Source organism: Nymphalis io, chromosome 21 (assembly GCF_905147045.1).
Source record: "Nymphalis io chromosome 21, ilAglIoxx1.1, whole genome shotgun sequence".
NCBI classification, from domain to species: Eukaryota; Metazoa; Arthropoda; class Insecta; order Lepidoptera; family Nymphalidae; genus Nymphalis; species Nymphalis io.
The window spans coordinates 6,005,504-6,018,855 of record NC_065908.1 but is presented as its reverse complement, the minus strand read 5'-3'; the positions used below and the strand labels follow the sequence as shown (position 1 = coordinate 6,018,855).

Sequence of the window (13,352 nt, the reverse complement as noted above, 5' to 3'; positions counted from 1 at the left end):
CCTGACCGTATATACCTATTGTTACGGGCGATTACTTAAACTATATAGGAGTGGTAAATTACATACAAAGTGATTAAGCAAGAAAAATTTTCATGGTAATCGATGAAGGGGTGTCACAGTCTATTTCATCTCAAACAGATATTTCTAACCAAGACCAAAAAAATTTATATATTTAAAAAAAAGTTATTGAATTCTTAAAGCAATACTTATATTTTCCTTTCGTGTTACCAGTAGGGCTATTCTTTAAGAACTCGAAACACACCGTAGAAAACGCATCGTGAAATGTCATATAGTGATATACGAAATTGATCATAATAATCATAACATTTCAAGAACACACGCATCAAAATAGTATATCACGATAAGTCAGCCGTAAGTCAACATTTTACATGTGAGTAATGAAGTGAGTTCTTACGGAATCGCACTAATGAGCCTATGAATGATTTAAGGACATCGTGAAGTAACGAAATCTCATAAACGTTAATATTAACCTACTCTAACAATCGACACGATCCGAGTTCAAACGTTTTGCATGTATAATATGAGAACCATCAAAGGACTCGTCTAAAAGTGTCCGTTCAGGACCGGTTTAATTATGAGCTGACTCGAGTCGAATAAACGTAAATAAGTCTCATCCTTCACTGGATACATAGCGCTATATAGCGATACTTAGCTCTGATTGTTTGTTTTAATATTGTGTTTTTTGTTGTAATTAATTGTCAATGTCATCGAATTTCGCAAAATCGCGTACTCCATAATCGTATTTTGATATAAGCGGTCATATTTATAATATAAACGTTGCTTAGCGACTGTTTAATTAAACACTGTTGTATCTCTTTCCGTTATTTATTTTAATAGTATTTATTAATGTTAGTTATTGATTAGACAATCGCAAGAAGACAAAACATTGCTTAACTAATGACCCGTTCGTCACTTACGAAACTATCATTATTTAACACGATATCTCCCCAAAAGCTCGATTTTCCTATATTTAAAAAAAAACTACAATATGAACAGTCGCACAATGTACTTCATTTTCGAATTGTGGGTAATATTCCTTTTTAAATACTTTTTTTTTTAGAATAGGAAGGCGGACGAGCATATGGGGGTAAGTGGCATGGACATTGGCATTGTAAGAAATGTTAACCATCGCTTACATTACCGATCTTAGGAACTAAGATGTTACATCCCTTGTATCTTTGGACAACGATTCTTTCTCCGTTTTTCAAGTAGATAAACTACTATTATATATTAAGCTATCGTAACAATAATGGAACGTCAGCCTCTGACGGCAGTCTTCGTGTCTATTATTTACTCCGGGATACAATCATTATAGGTTTTATAGGGCTCTTTTATAGCTCTATTCTTAAGGTGAGGACCGTTGCTTTTAAGATATTAGCTAGTGCCATGATGAGATTATTTCTTGAATACTGGCTCAAACAATCGTTTATAAGTAATCGCATAATCAGAATCGCTTTCAATTTAAAGACGATTTTGTTTGCAAACGCAATTGACAAGCGAATGAAAATTACATCAAATATATCATTTATTTTTTATAAATAACAAATCCTCAGGAACTAGTTTTAGTTAAATATCGTGTAACACACGATTTATTTATTTCCATCACGATCCGATCTATAGGTGTTTGAATCTAATCATAATAAAATTACAGCGTAAAATGAAAAATCATGCTTATTTGTATATATTATTTATATATAATCATAAATGTTATAAAAAGATGCGAACATGTTTTACTAGTTGTATAAAAGTCAGAAAATTTACATCCGGCTCCGTTATCAAATGGTACCAAAGTTACAAATTCGTGTGTCAAATCGAAATAGTTTAAAATCTACTTCCTAGATTTGTTTAAATAGTATAAGTAATATGAAACGTGTAAATATAATATATTTTATATCATCAACAACGCATAATCAATCTATAAGTATTTGTGATAATATTATAAAACACAACTCTGTGAGAGTATCGTGAGTACAGTACATTAACAGCATGTTAATGTTCCACTACTGGGCTAAGGCCTCCTCACCCTTTTTTGAAGATAAGAGGAAATAAACGGAACATCTTTGGGAATGATTTGTTCTCACCACTGGACCATCTCGGCTCTGTACTGATTAATATAATCTAAAATTAATATAATCTGATTAATATAAATATAAAATAATGATAATTAATGAGCTCAGTGCAAACGACGTCCGTCTGTTTGTTTGTACGATCCACGTTACGAGTTATTCCGCCACCCAAACGCAATGATTCGTATTGCTTCGATAACATGGTCAGAGACGCATTGGCGATGTAAATCTAATGCCTCTTTCAATGCTAATGCCTAGTGGTTGTCGTGGACCACCTACATGTCAATGTGTAACTTCCAAAATATACTTTAACAAATATTAATTTTAGATATAGTTTAGAAAAAAAAACGAAACCGAGTAACGCAAGAATCACGTATATACGTATTTTTCTCTTCCGTAACAGCATGTGAATGTCCCACTGCTAGGCTAAAGGCCTCTTTTCCTCTTTTTGAGGAGAAGGTTTGGAGTTTATTTCACCACGCTGCTCCAATGCAATGGTTGGTAGAATACACATGTGGCTGAATTTCAATGAAATTAGACACATGCAGGTTTCCTAACGATGTTTTCCTTCACCGTCAAGCACGAAATGAATTATAAACACAAATTGAGAACATGAAAATTTAGTGGTGCTTGCCCGGGTTTAAACCCAGGCCATCTCGGCTTATCGTGAGTATCGGAGTATCATGAATTATTTATTATCTTAACGCAACCAGATGTTTTATTTCCTGCATATAAATATCTGAGTTATTATTAAAACGTACAGAACTATAGTGTATTAAATATACACTATAGTTACATACATATATATATATATATATATATATATATATGTATGTAACTATAGTGTATATTTAATATATTTAATATATATTATTATTCTATCGCCAAACAGCAATACATATTTTGTATCGCTGTGTTCCGGTGGCTTGGTTATGCATTATTATGGTTGGCAGCGCATTAACGTTAGGTTTATTTAGGTTTTTATTTTTTACAGTTTCAATGTCTATGGCAGACGGGACAACTTCTGGTAAGGTGATACATTTGTCGGACTATGTTTTAAATAGAAAATAATATACCATTAGACAAGAAATCTAATACAAATGCTATTACGGCGACCTATAATTTCGGCGCGCTGACAAACTCTGCTACCGAAATAATAATAAGTTAACACATTTTAATGTAGGACGGGGCTGAAGGTTGTAGATGGGTGAAGCGTGGACGGCGTGGTATGAGGTGACGTGACATCAGCGTGACAATATTTTACGAAAAATGGGCTGAATCATTTATTAGTACGTCACGAGGTCGCAACTTCACGATATTTTCGTGAAAGTATTCTTTTTACATATTGGAAATATATCCGACGACCACTGTGTCTTAATCGCTTGGACGTCAAAACAACCTACGATAGTGTTCCAATGATTTAATAGAAAAAAATATTAAATACAATTCAAAAATTATTTCAATTTGAGATAAGTTACTTCGATCTTACTTTCGTATTATTAGAGACATTTTTATATACCATAGACACAAAAATATAAAGAAGAACCAAGCAAACATAGCTGTGATAAATCCAGAAGTAGAACGAGATCGTTCATCAACACAATACAAGCATCAGACACGTCACAATTGACGTGACGTGTTATCGTCGTGACAATACTCGTACAACACGCTGAATCATTTATTAGTGCGGTACGCCACCATACAAAAAAATTCGTTACATAAAAAAATGCGTACAGAATTGACTCATTTTAAAATTTAACGCCTTTGTGCCTGTATGGCGTTACTCAAATGAGTTTTGCCTTTAAATATGTTTACGGGAAAATATTGTCTATTGTAGTTTTAGTTAATTCTATGTTATTCTAATAAACACGCGATATTCTAAATGAATATTAGATAATTTTAACTTATGACAGATAGAATGTTTTGCCTTAATAAAGCTAAAATAAATAAGCACTATTAATTTGTATACAATAATATTGAAATTTTTATATACTAGCAACTCCGTGAGGGTTTCTCCTGCAAATAGTATGCTCCGCCCCGTTGGTCTTGTGTAGTTTAATGTTATAATATATTGTATGTATATATATGTATATATATATATATATATATATATATATATATATATATATATATATATATATATATCTTTCCCAATAAATATTTTTTTCTATCGGAATGTGCTTAAACTAACTCTTCAGATTTATAATTACTATAAATATCTATAAACATTATATATAGCAATTAGATTAATAGGAAAACATTGGCAAGCGATCATGAATTGCAGAACACAAAGCATTACACAAGTACACGAGGTATGAATATCGCAAATGAGCCATTATGCAAACAGGGGTCCTCGAGACGGGCCAGGGATAAGCATTTCTTTTTTGTTTCACCTGAAAAATTGAAGATTCGCGCAGCAGCCGCGCGACCGCGTATAAAATAACTCTGCCTTTGTTATGGTAATGCCGCAAAATTATCTTCCCTGTGTGCAATCTCGAAAGATATAAAAAAGTTTCCAGCGCAATGTGAAACGTTTTATCCACGAACGTATCCGTCTATGGTAATGTCGGTGAGCTCTCAAATCCGAACATTAGTAACTGATCATGACCCCCGTTTGGTACACGTTACAACTTGTAACCATGGTAACTAGAAAATTTCAATGTAACCATTTTTTTTAAAGTGTAACTTTTTTCAAATAAATACGTAATATTATTTCGCTAAAGTTATTAACTTCGTTTTGTTATATTTATACTTTTTATTATTAAACAACACGAGCAGGATTCTAAAAATCTAAGAAAAAACCACATAATTGCGAGTACGGCTCGCGCGTCGAGCGTTCCTATACAATTTATCGTTACAGAATAAATTTTTACTTGTGCTACCATACATACCTTCATGCAATATCAATTTTGTAATTCAACTAGTCGATTATATTAAGGGTTGAACTGTTTTGAAAACATTTTAATCAAATACATATATGTATTAATATTTATTTTAATTATTAAATTTAAATATTTTTTTATTATAACTGGATTCGGAACTGCGAGTTGTAGATCGAGAGTTTTATTAACGTAACGCTTAACAGTTCGAACTAGTTTTAAAAATATAAATTTTAATAGTTAAATATAAATAAATTGATTTGATTAGTTGAATAAACATTTATTTCAATTCGATAGCTTAAGAAGCTTTAATAGCTGTTCCTCGGAAAAGGAGTCTTATATAGTTTTTTTTTACATTCAGAGATAAGCAACCTTACAAATTTAGTGAAACGTGGAAAATATTAAATTGTATTAAATATTTTCCCTCATTACCCTACGAGCATCGTAGGCTCGGAGTATGGACGATACGCCTTAAAGTTGCCAAGAAATTAAATCGAATTTCAGCTTGAACAAGTTCGGGAATCTTTGAACCCTTTGAGAGGAACGTCGGACGCGACTGCGAGCTGTGATCAAACGAATCTTGTTATATACTTACTGTTACGAGAATTGAGAGATTTGATATAGCTTCTTGGTAAAGAAATTGTTTTATATTAATAGAGAATATTAAGATTTTATAACAAAGTCATCTTCGACCAAGATAAGTGATATTTTATATGTTTTGTTATTTTAAAATATCTTTATACAAATGGATTTAAGAAGTACAAAAGACTGTTTAAGCGTTGCCTTTATTTTCGATTATTCAAACGAATTTGGTTAAAAAAATGTCTATATATATACATTTAGAATGTAATTAGTTTATGTATTATATTGTACTCAATTAATTTGCTGAAGGCTCTAGAAATACGAATTAAAATAAATGATTGACGGCAAAATTATGTTCAAATTTCAAATAGTAACACTTGAAAAACAACAACGAAAACAGCTTATATTTGTAAATCAATAATTTGAAACGTCAAAAGCGATAACACTTTTGGCAAACTATCAAAAAATAAATAACGCCAAGTAGAAGAACGTAAGTTGAGTAAGTAAGTACTGCAGGTATATATATATTTTTTTTCAAAGTAACTTTTTTGGATGAGAGCAAAATTTCATGGGCTAATCCAAATACATTATTCCACGTGAAATGTTTGAAGTAAGTAATATTTTACTTTTGATATTATTGAATGATTTCCCTTTTTTTTTTTTTTTGTTTCACTAGATATACTAAGTTAACCTTATTAAATTAAAAGCGTGTTATGTAACTGTAAAGCACATAAGGGGTCACCATCAGATGGAAAAACAGCAGGAAATATTTGGAAAAATAAAAACGATTATAGTATAGATATAAGATTGGTAAACATTGAAAAATTTTTAGATGACAAGTATTAGCTATTTTTATTAAATTTTAATTATAACTCTTCCATTCCATTGACTTTTGGATCTTTTCGTAACAACAAACGCACTCGCAGCAATGCAAATATTATTAAGTGATACTGAAACAAGTCTCCTCGATACAGACGGAACTTTGAAAGATATTTTAAGACGGAATAACGTTGTAAAGGCGAGGTCGGTTTTAAAATGGATTTATTATGCAATTTCCATTATTTTAGCACTTTATTCGGCCGATGATTGCCCGAGATGATCCGAATGAATTACTTTAAGCTGCGTTCACAATGAATACAATATGCGGTTGAATAAATCTGAACATTTTGTTGAAGTTTTTTTTTCTGTGCAAAAGTAACACTGCGAAGGTCAAATAAGAGTGCAACGTTTTTATATATAATATTTGATTGAATCGTTTCTTATACAAAAAGCTTATTACAGTATAAAGTACAAATCTTAACAAATATTATGAGCGAATGAGTGAGTTTGTCTCTGACACTTTCACGTCTTAAACTACTCAACCAATCATTATGACATTTTGCATACACGTTGTCATCAATACAGAAATAAACATAAGGTACCTATCACCTACCCTAACCCCTAAAGCGCGGGTGAGGCCGCAGGCGGAAAGTAATATTAAAAAAACTTTGATTAATAATTCAGTCACAAATATTAAGATAATGTTACTATTACTAATCGTATAACAATAAATCTCATACAGACGATATTTATCAAATAATACTCGTTTCGATTTAGACAGATTATAAAATGTATAATACGCAATCGCTTGCAACACAACCGTAACAAATCATTGTATTGTGTAGAGAAACCTTTGTTATAACATTATAAACGGACACCATTTAGCTGTTCATTTTTGTCTGCAGTCACGTAGCTTATAGCATATTTAGTTTTAAAATTATTTAATGGATATGAGATAAACGTTTTTTAATTGATTTCGTATGAATATCTAATTGTAGTGATATTATTACGGCAATTATATCATCATACAACTTCGATATTTAGCAACCATGCCTTTTAAGGCTCCGATTAATTCTTATTATTGATAAAATTAATTAAATCAAATCCATGTATTTTTATTCAAATAGACTTTTACAAGTACTCATGAATCGTCAAGCGATACCAATAATTATGTATAACTCATGTTGTTTATGTGAATTTATATAATTGCATGACTGAAATAATATTTAATGATTATTATAATTACTCATACACGTCTGGGTTGTACAGTAGTCGCGAATTTCGCAAACGACGCTTGCGCTTAGAAGTTGCAAATCTAAATTCTATGAAATGTGATATCATATTATTTAATTTTGATTTTGAACGTAGCCATTAACGCTGAGACATTTCTTTCCGAACGAATATGACGGTGATTCAAATATGGTCAACTATAAAGTTTTATTTTTTATTCTGTTTACAGTATAATAAGAAACATGACATCCGTCACACGGCTTACTAGAAGTCTGAGCTGTACCATTAAATTAAGTAAAATGTTGTTTACGTTAAAAAAATATTATTTATTAATTATAATCATCAATACTTACAGGGAGCAGGGCTGGGGGGCTCGGCGCATATTCCTATGGATTTGCTAGGGTCGTCGAGCAAAGTCTGAGCGAGCCTGTAGTCGCCGAGTTTGATCTGGATCTGCTGGCTCACGCGGTCTCTATTGCCTGTCACCTGGAACAAATGTAAAGCGTTAATATTGAAAAAAAAACAAATAAAGTATTAAAGCTGGGCGAAATAACAACAAGATTCGAGAACATGAAGATCAACAATCTGTTTACAAGAATATTAGTTACTTGTATAAAATGCAATTGTATTATGAACCGAATCCGAAAAAAATTAATAAATAAAACAAACGTTACCACTTTATATAATATAATATATTAATCATATTCCATTAATATAATATGATACATTACATAAAAGTTGCGGTGGAAAATATATTTTAAATATATAATAAAGTTTTCCTTGTTATCTTCTATCTATGTAAGCGGTCTCTCATTATTTTTTATCAAGTCCACATACGTATCTCAAGGCCGTGCGCACGCACATCGCTTGCGCGGGATTGCGTCCTAAATAAATGCGCTCAATGTCACTGCTCGTTGCGATTTTAACAGTGTTTAATACAAATATGCATTCACTTATTTAAAGTAAAGTAACAGCATGTGAATATCCCACTGTTTAGCTAATGCCTATTCTCCTTTTGTGAGGAGGTTTGGAGCTTATTCCACCACGCTACTCCAATGCGGGTTGGTGAATACACATGGGGCAGAATTTCAGTTAAATTAGATACATGCTGGTTTCCTCGCGATGTTTTCCATCACCGTCACACGAAATGAACTATAAACACAAATTAAGCACATGAAAATTCAGTGGTGCTTCTCTGGGTTTGAGCCCACGATTATCGGTTAAGATTAACGTGTTCTAACCACTAGGCCATCTCAGCTTCACTTAAGTAGTTTCACGAATGTCATTGGGTTGTTTGTCATCAATTAGTAATGTCATTATCTTTTTTATTACTTTGCATTGCAGTACAAATTTTGATAAGAAATTTGTTTTGTCACGTTCCTTTATTTCGATGCACAATTAAACATTCCCCTTTATAAAATGTTACATTCCATAAATGGAAATTAACGTATGCAAAGAGCGCCATCATTTCGATACAATCTCCGAATTTAACACTTCCGTTATGAATTCGAATTCGATAAATTTTAAGTGAATTTAAAAATATATATTTTATTCAGTTTAAAACCTTGTAGTAATCACAGGAAGTATTTATTTAATTCCGTTTACTGCAATCAATGATATATTCACATATCGTATTAAAAATAAAAACATTCAGATATTTATACATATTGCCGTATTAAAAAATAAAACAAAAAAGATTCAATGACAACTTTATGAAAATAGTATTCATTTATATTTTTTAATTGGCATTCATTTTTGCTTACAAAATAATCAAAATAAAATAACGTTTATTTCGAAGGAATATTAATGAACTTATCAAGCGTGATATTGAGTTTATTGTGTAAAAATAAGGAGAAAAACATTAATATATAATTATATATAATGACCAAATATGTATAAGAGTCTGCGTGAGTCACATTTGATATAACAACATTACAACACACGGTCGAGCGACCGTATCAATGAATAATGTTCTATTTTAGCTGCTCCGATGATGTGACGACCATTGTTTAGGAATTATAAAATAATATTATAGCATTAGCAAATCAAATATAGGCAACTTTGTGACTAGCTTCTAGTAGTAAACTAGTTTCACGAGTTTATAAAATGGTAGATGTACAAACACGTGAATCTTAAGCGATGTTTGCGGGGTACAATGTTCAAATCCAGGGAACTTTCTGAACTTTCATATTATTAATTTGTGTTTATAATCCTCCCGTACTCATGTGTATCAACCAACCCAACGTGTGTGAAATAAGCACCGAACCTTCTTAAAAGGCGGGGAGGCCTTAGCTCTGCAGCAGAAAATTTGAAGGCTGTTCCTTTCCTACTAAATATGTGGAACACATAATATTTTTAAAATATATGACGATACATTTTTATTTTATTTTTCAACAGGTTTTTTTTCTGAAGAAAAAAAAATTAAAAAGGACCAATCGTCATATCTAAAATTAATGTCCGAACAACGATTTGAAAAAGTATTTTCTGTGTTAGATACGCTTAATTTCTTAGGAGGGGAAAATGATCATCAACAAAACTGACAAAGTACTCATTTGTAGTTTAATGATATGTAATGTATAAACCGAATTGAACACGGGTGAAAACGCGGCGCTCAACTTTTATTGAACATTACGTGACATATAAGGAGCAAAAAATACTTAAGAAAAATTTTTTTACTAAATCATCAAAAATATATTCAATGAAACTAAACGAAGGATATACTAAACGTACCTTTATCTACATTAAGGACTTATATATATTTTATTATATAATTACAACTAGTATTTTTTTTTTACATAATACAATTAGTTATCAAATATTAATATGAATGCGTAAGTTTCAGTCAAGGCTGACAATGTTTACGTCTCATTTTCGACACTAACGTCTAGTACCGTTCTATATATAACACGAAGATTCACTTCGTGAATATTACACACGGTATTGAGTTAAATATAGCACTCGTTACTCAGTATGTGATTCATCAGACAACGATACGCGCCCTAAATAATTAATTCCCAAGTACTATTAAAAACAGTTTTTAAAAGCTCGCTTTTACAAAGGATACAACATTACAACACACGGATTGTAGAAGATTATTTATTGATGATTCTGTCAAAGACGATCTATCTACGCGAGATATTTCTAATATCTAATTCTATATATATATATATTGGCTCCTTCTCTTTCTCTCTCTGTCTCTCTCTAGTCTGATGGAACTGCAATATAACGCAATCTGAAAAGGACCAACCAACTCACTTGACTTCAGAGTCTAGAGTGAAATATTTTTCTTATTACAAAATTACTTTAATAATAATTAATATACAACATTAATATCTAATCAATCAATGCCAATTGTTGCCAAATTGTTTTAATCATATAACAAACCAATCTACATGTCAATCTGTTATTGCTTGAAATATTTAATACAAAAGGAAAGAATAAATGAGCTTGCGACAACTAACGATAATTGTAAACAATGAAATAATCTCTAATGTATATAGTAAAATTTATTAAAAATCATCAACAGCTAAGTATGATGCAAATAGATTATTTGCAAACAAAACTGAATAACAAATGCTTGAAACATTAATTACGAATGCAATATCATTAACCCGCCCAAGCAGTTTCGCTGCAACTTCAAATAACTCACGAGTAGAGAAAACAACTCTTAACACAATGAATAACTTGAATAACATGTACAAAGTGGTATCATTGTCTGAGCTCACTCTCGAAAGAGTCATTTAAAAATTTTATTATATCTGCCAAAAATATTTTATGATGAGTTGCGGGGCTTTGTCTCTCGCACTGGATATTCTTCGTGTTTAAAGCTTCATGCTCTTTGTTCAGTTCCCTCTTAGCTGATGAATTGACCTTTTTGCGTTTCATTTTGATTGTGGCATTGCACGGGGAAAAATATGCAAAGATAAATTCGCCTCAACGTCGTATGCGATAGTAGCCGTTTTGAAGTATTTTAAAAATAAACAAACAAAATGTGAATTCGGTTGATCAAGTCGTGACCTATTTTTTCAAAACCAAAATACAACCCACAAGTAAACGCATATAACAAAACAGAACTTCCAATTAATTCAATAAAATCATTCCAACGGCAACAGTATGTGGATGCTGGATGCCGAGTAAAGCTCCTCTCGCCGCCATAAATATGTCAATGGTGTAAGTAAAATCGTCCGCACTGTGCACGTTTTCAGCGGCCGGGCTGTGATATATGGTGTGCGTGGAGTCAACGGCCGCCACAGTGGGCCACGACTCCACGAGGCAGACAAATGTGTTGCGCACGTAAATAGCGAACCTAATGTTCATTTACGAGCAAACATCAATGCGTAATTAAAGGGTTAATAGACTAATTAATCATATTTAAATTATACAAGAGATGATGCAGTGGTTAGAACACGTGAATCTTAAATGAAGATTACGGGTTCAAGTCCAGGTTCAATGGTACTACCATTGATTTATCACGCATTTTTGTTTAGATCGTGAGCATGATCAAGAGCATGTTTAGTATTAGGAATTCTTTTGTAAAATATTATTATAGCATTAGAAGCAGTGTGGTGGAATGTGCTCCAAACATACTCCTCAAAAGGAAAGGAAGACTTAGATTTATTAGACATTTACACACACAGACAATTAGACAACATTGGGATATATACAGGCTGTTACTTACGTTTTTTTACATACAAAAAACGATGATAGATACGGATACTTTGAGTGAATACATAAATCGGAAATATAATTTTATATTCGTAAAAACGGCTATAGTGCGTTAATTCAAAGAACGCTATGAATAACGAAACAATATAACAAGCTCATAAAAACTGAACACAAACATGAGGTTAGGCAATATTCATAAACAACAATATCATCGACATCACATGGCAACCCGAAATTGTGCGGTTATAGCCATCAGGCTGAGACATAGGGATTATAACGCTTAAGATACGGCTACGACGCTCCCAACACAGCGCCATATACAAGACGTTAGGGCGTCATGAGTAGAATTTTATGTCGCCTGACTTATGTTCCTATAGCGTACTTAGCGAATTTAGTCGAACGGGTTTGGCGGATTATTCGTAGTGTCGACTTGATTGTTAAGTAAGTAGTTAATTGGGGACTAACAAATTAATATTATAATAAAATATTAGAAATTTGACACACACTTGTGTGTGTGTCAAATTTCTAAAGTGCAGTTCTAAGGCACACAAGTGCCTTATGAGCTGATTTAAGAATATTTCGTTTTGCCTTTGGCAATACCAGCATTGAAGCGCGCTTAAAGTGGCGAGAAATCAAACTATCTGCAAAAACATTCCTGATGAGGATCCAAGCGGTATGCAAAGTATATCAAATCAAATAACACGCTAGGACGACCCCAAATAAAACCCCAAATAATGGCAATTAACGATGATATGCAACTAAGCTAAAACACTAACAAGGTAATTTTAAACAGATATAAATAAAAGATGAAATACACACTTACAAAAGTAAATCCAATAACAAGAGAATAGAAGTATAAATAGACATTCCTATTAAATCGTAAAGTACTCAAGAGGCTCCTAAATAAAAGCTGTACGCTAGACAATATGATTATCAAAGAATATTTTTCTGCGCAAGGACGACGGTATATGGAGCGGGTGGGGATGACGGGTGTGGGGGGTAGTAATGAGGCCGTCTAGACGCCGTACAGCATTACAATGGTATATTGTATTTGTATTATGCCCCTTACTGCTACGACCTAGCCTCCGCC

General features: G+C 32.2%; 1 protein-coding gene across 3 annotated transcripts in view; it reads right to left on the bottom strand.

Annotated features, from left to right (window-relative positions):
* The window catches only part of LOC126776747 (AF4/FMR2 family member 1), a 220,122-nt gene that overhangs the window by 78,511 nt on the left and 128,259 nt on the right, over positions 1 to 13,352 (bottom strand). For all 3 annotated transcript variants that reach the window (XM_050499476.1, XM_050499474.1, XM_050499475.1), the window contains exon 4: positions 7,951 to 8,083. In XM_050499476.1, coding sequence (XP_050355433.1) covers positions 7,951 to 8,083 — 133 coding nt within the window. The remainder of the gene's footprint in view (positions 1 to 7,950; positions 8,084 to 13,352) is intronic.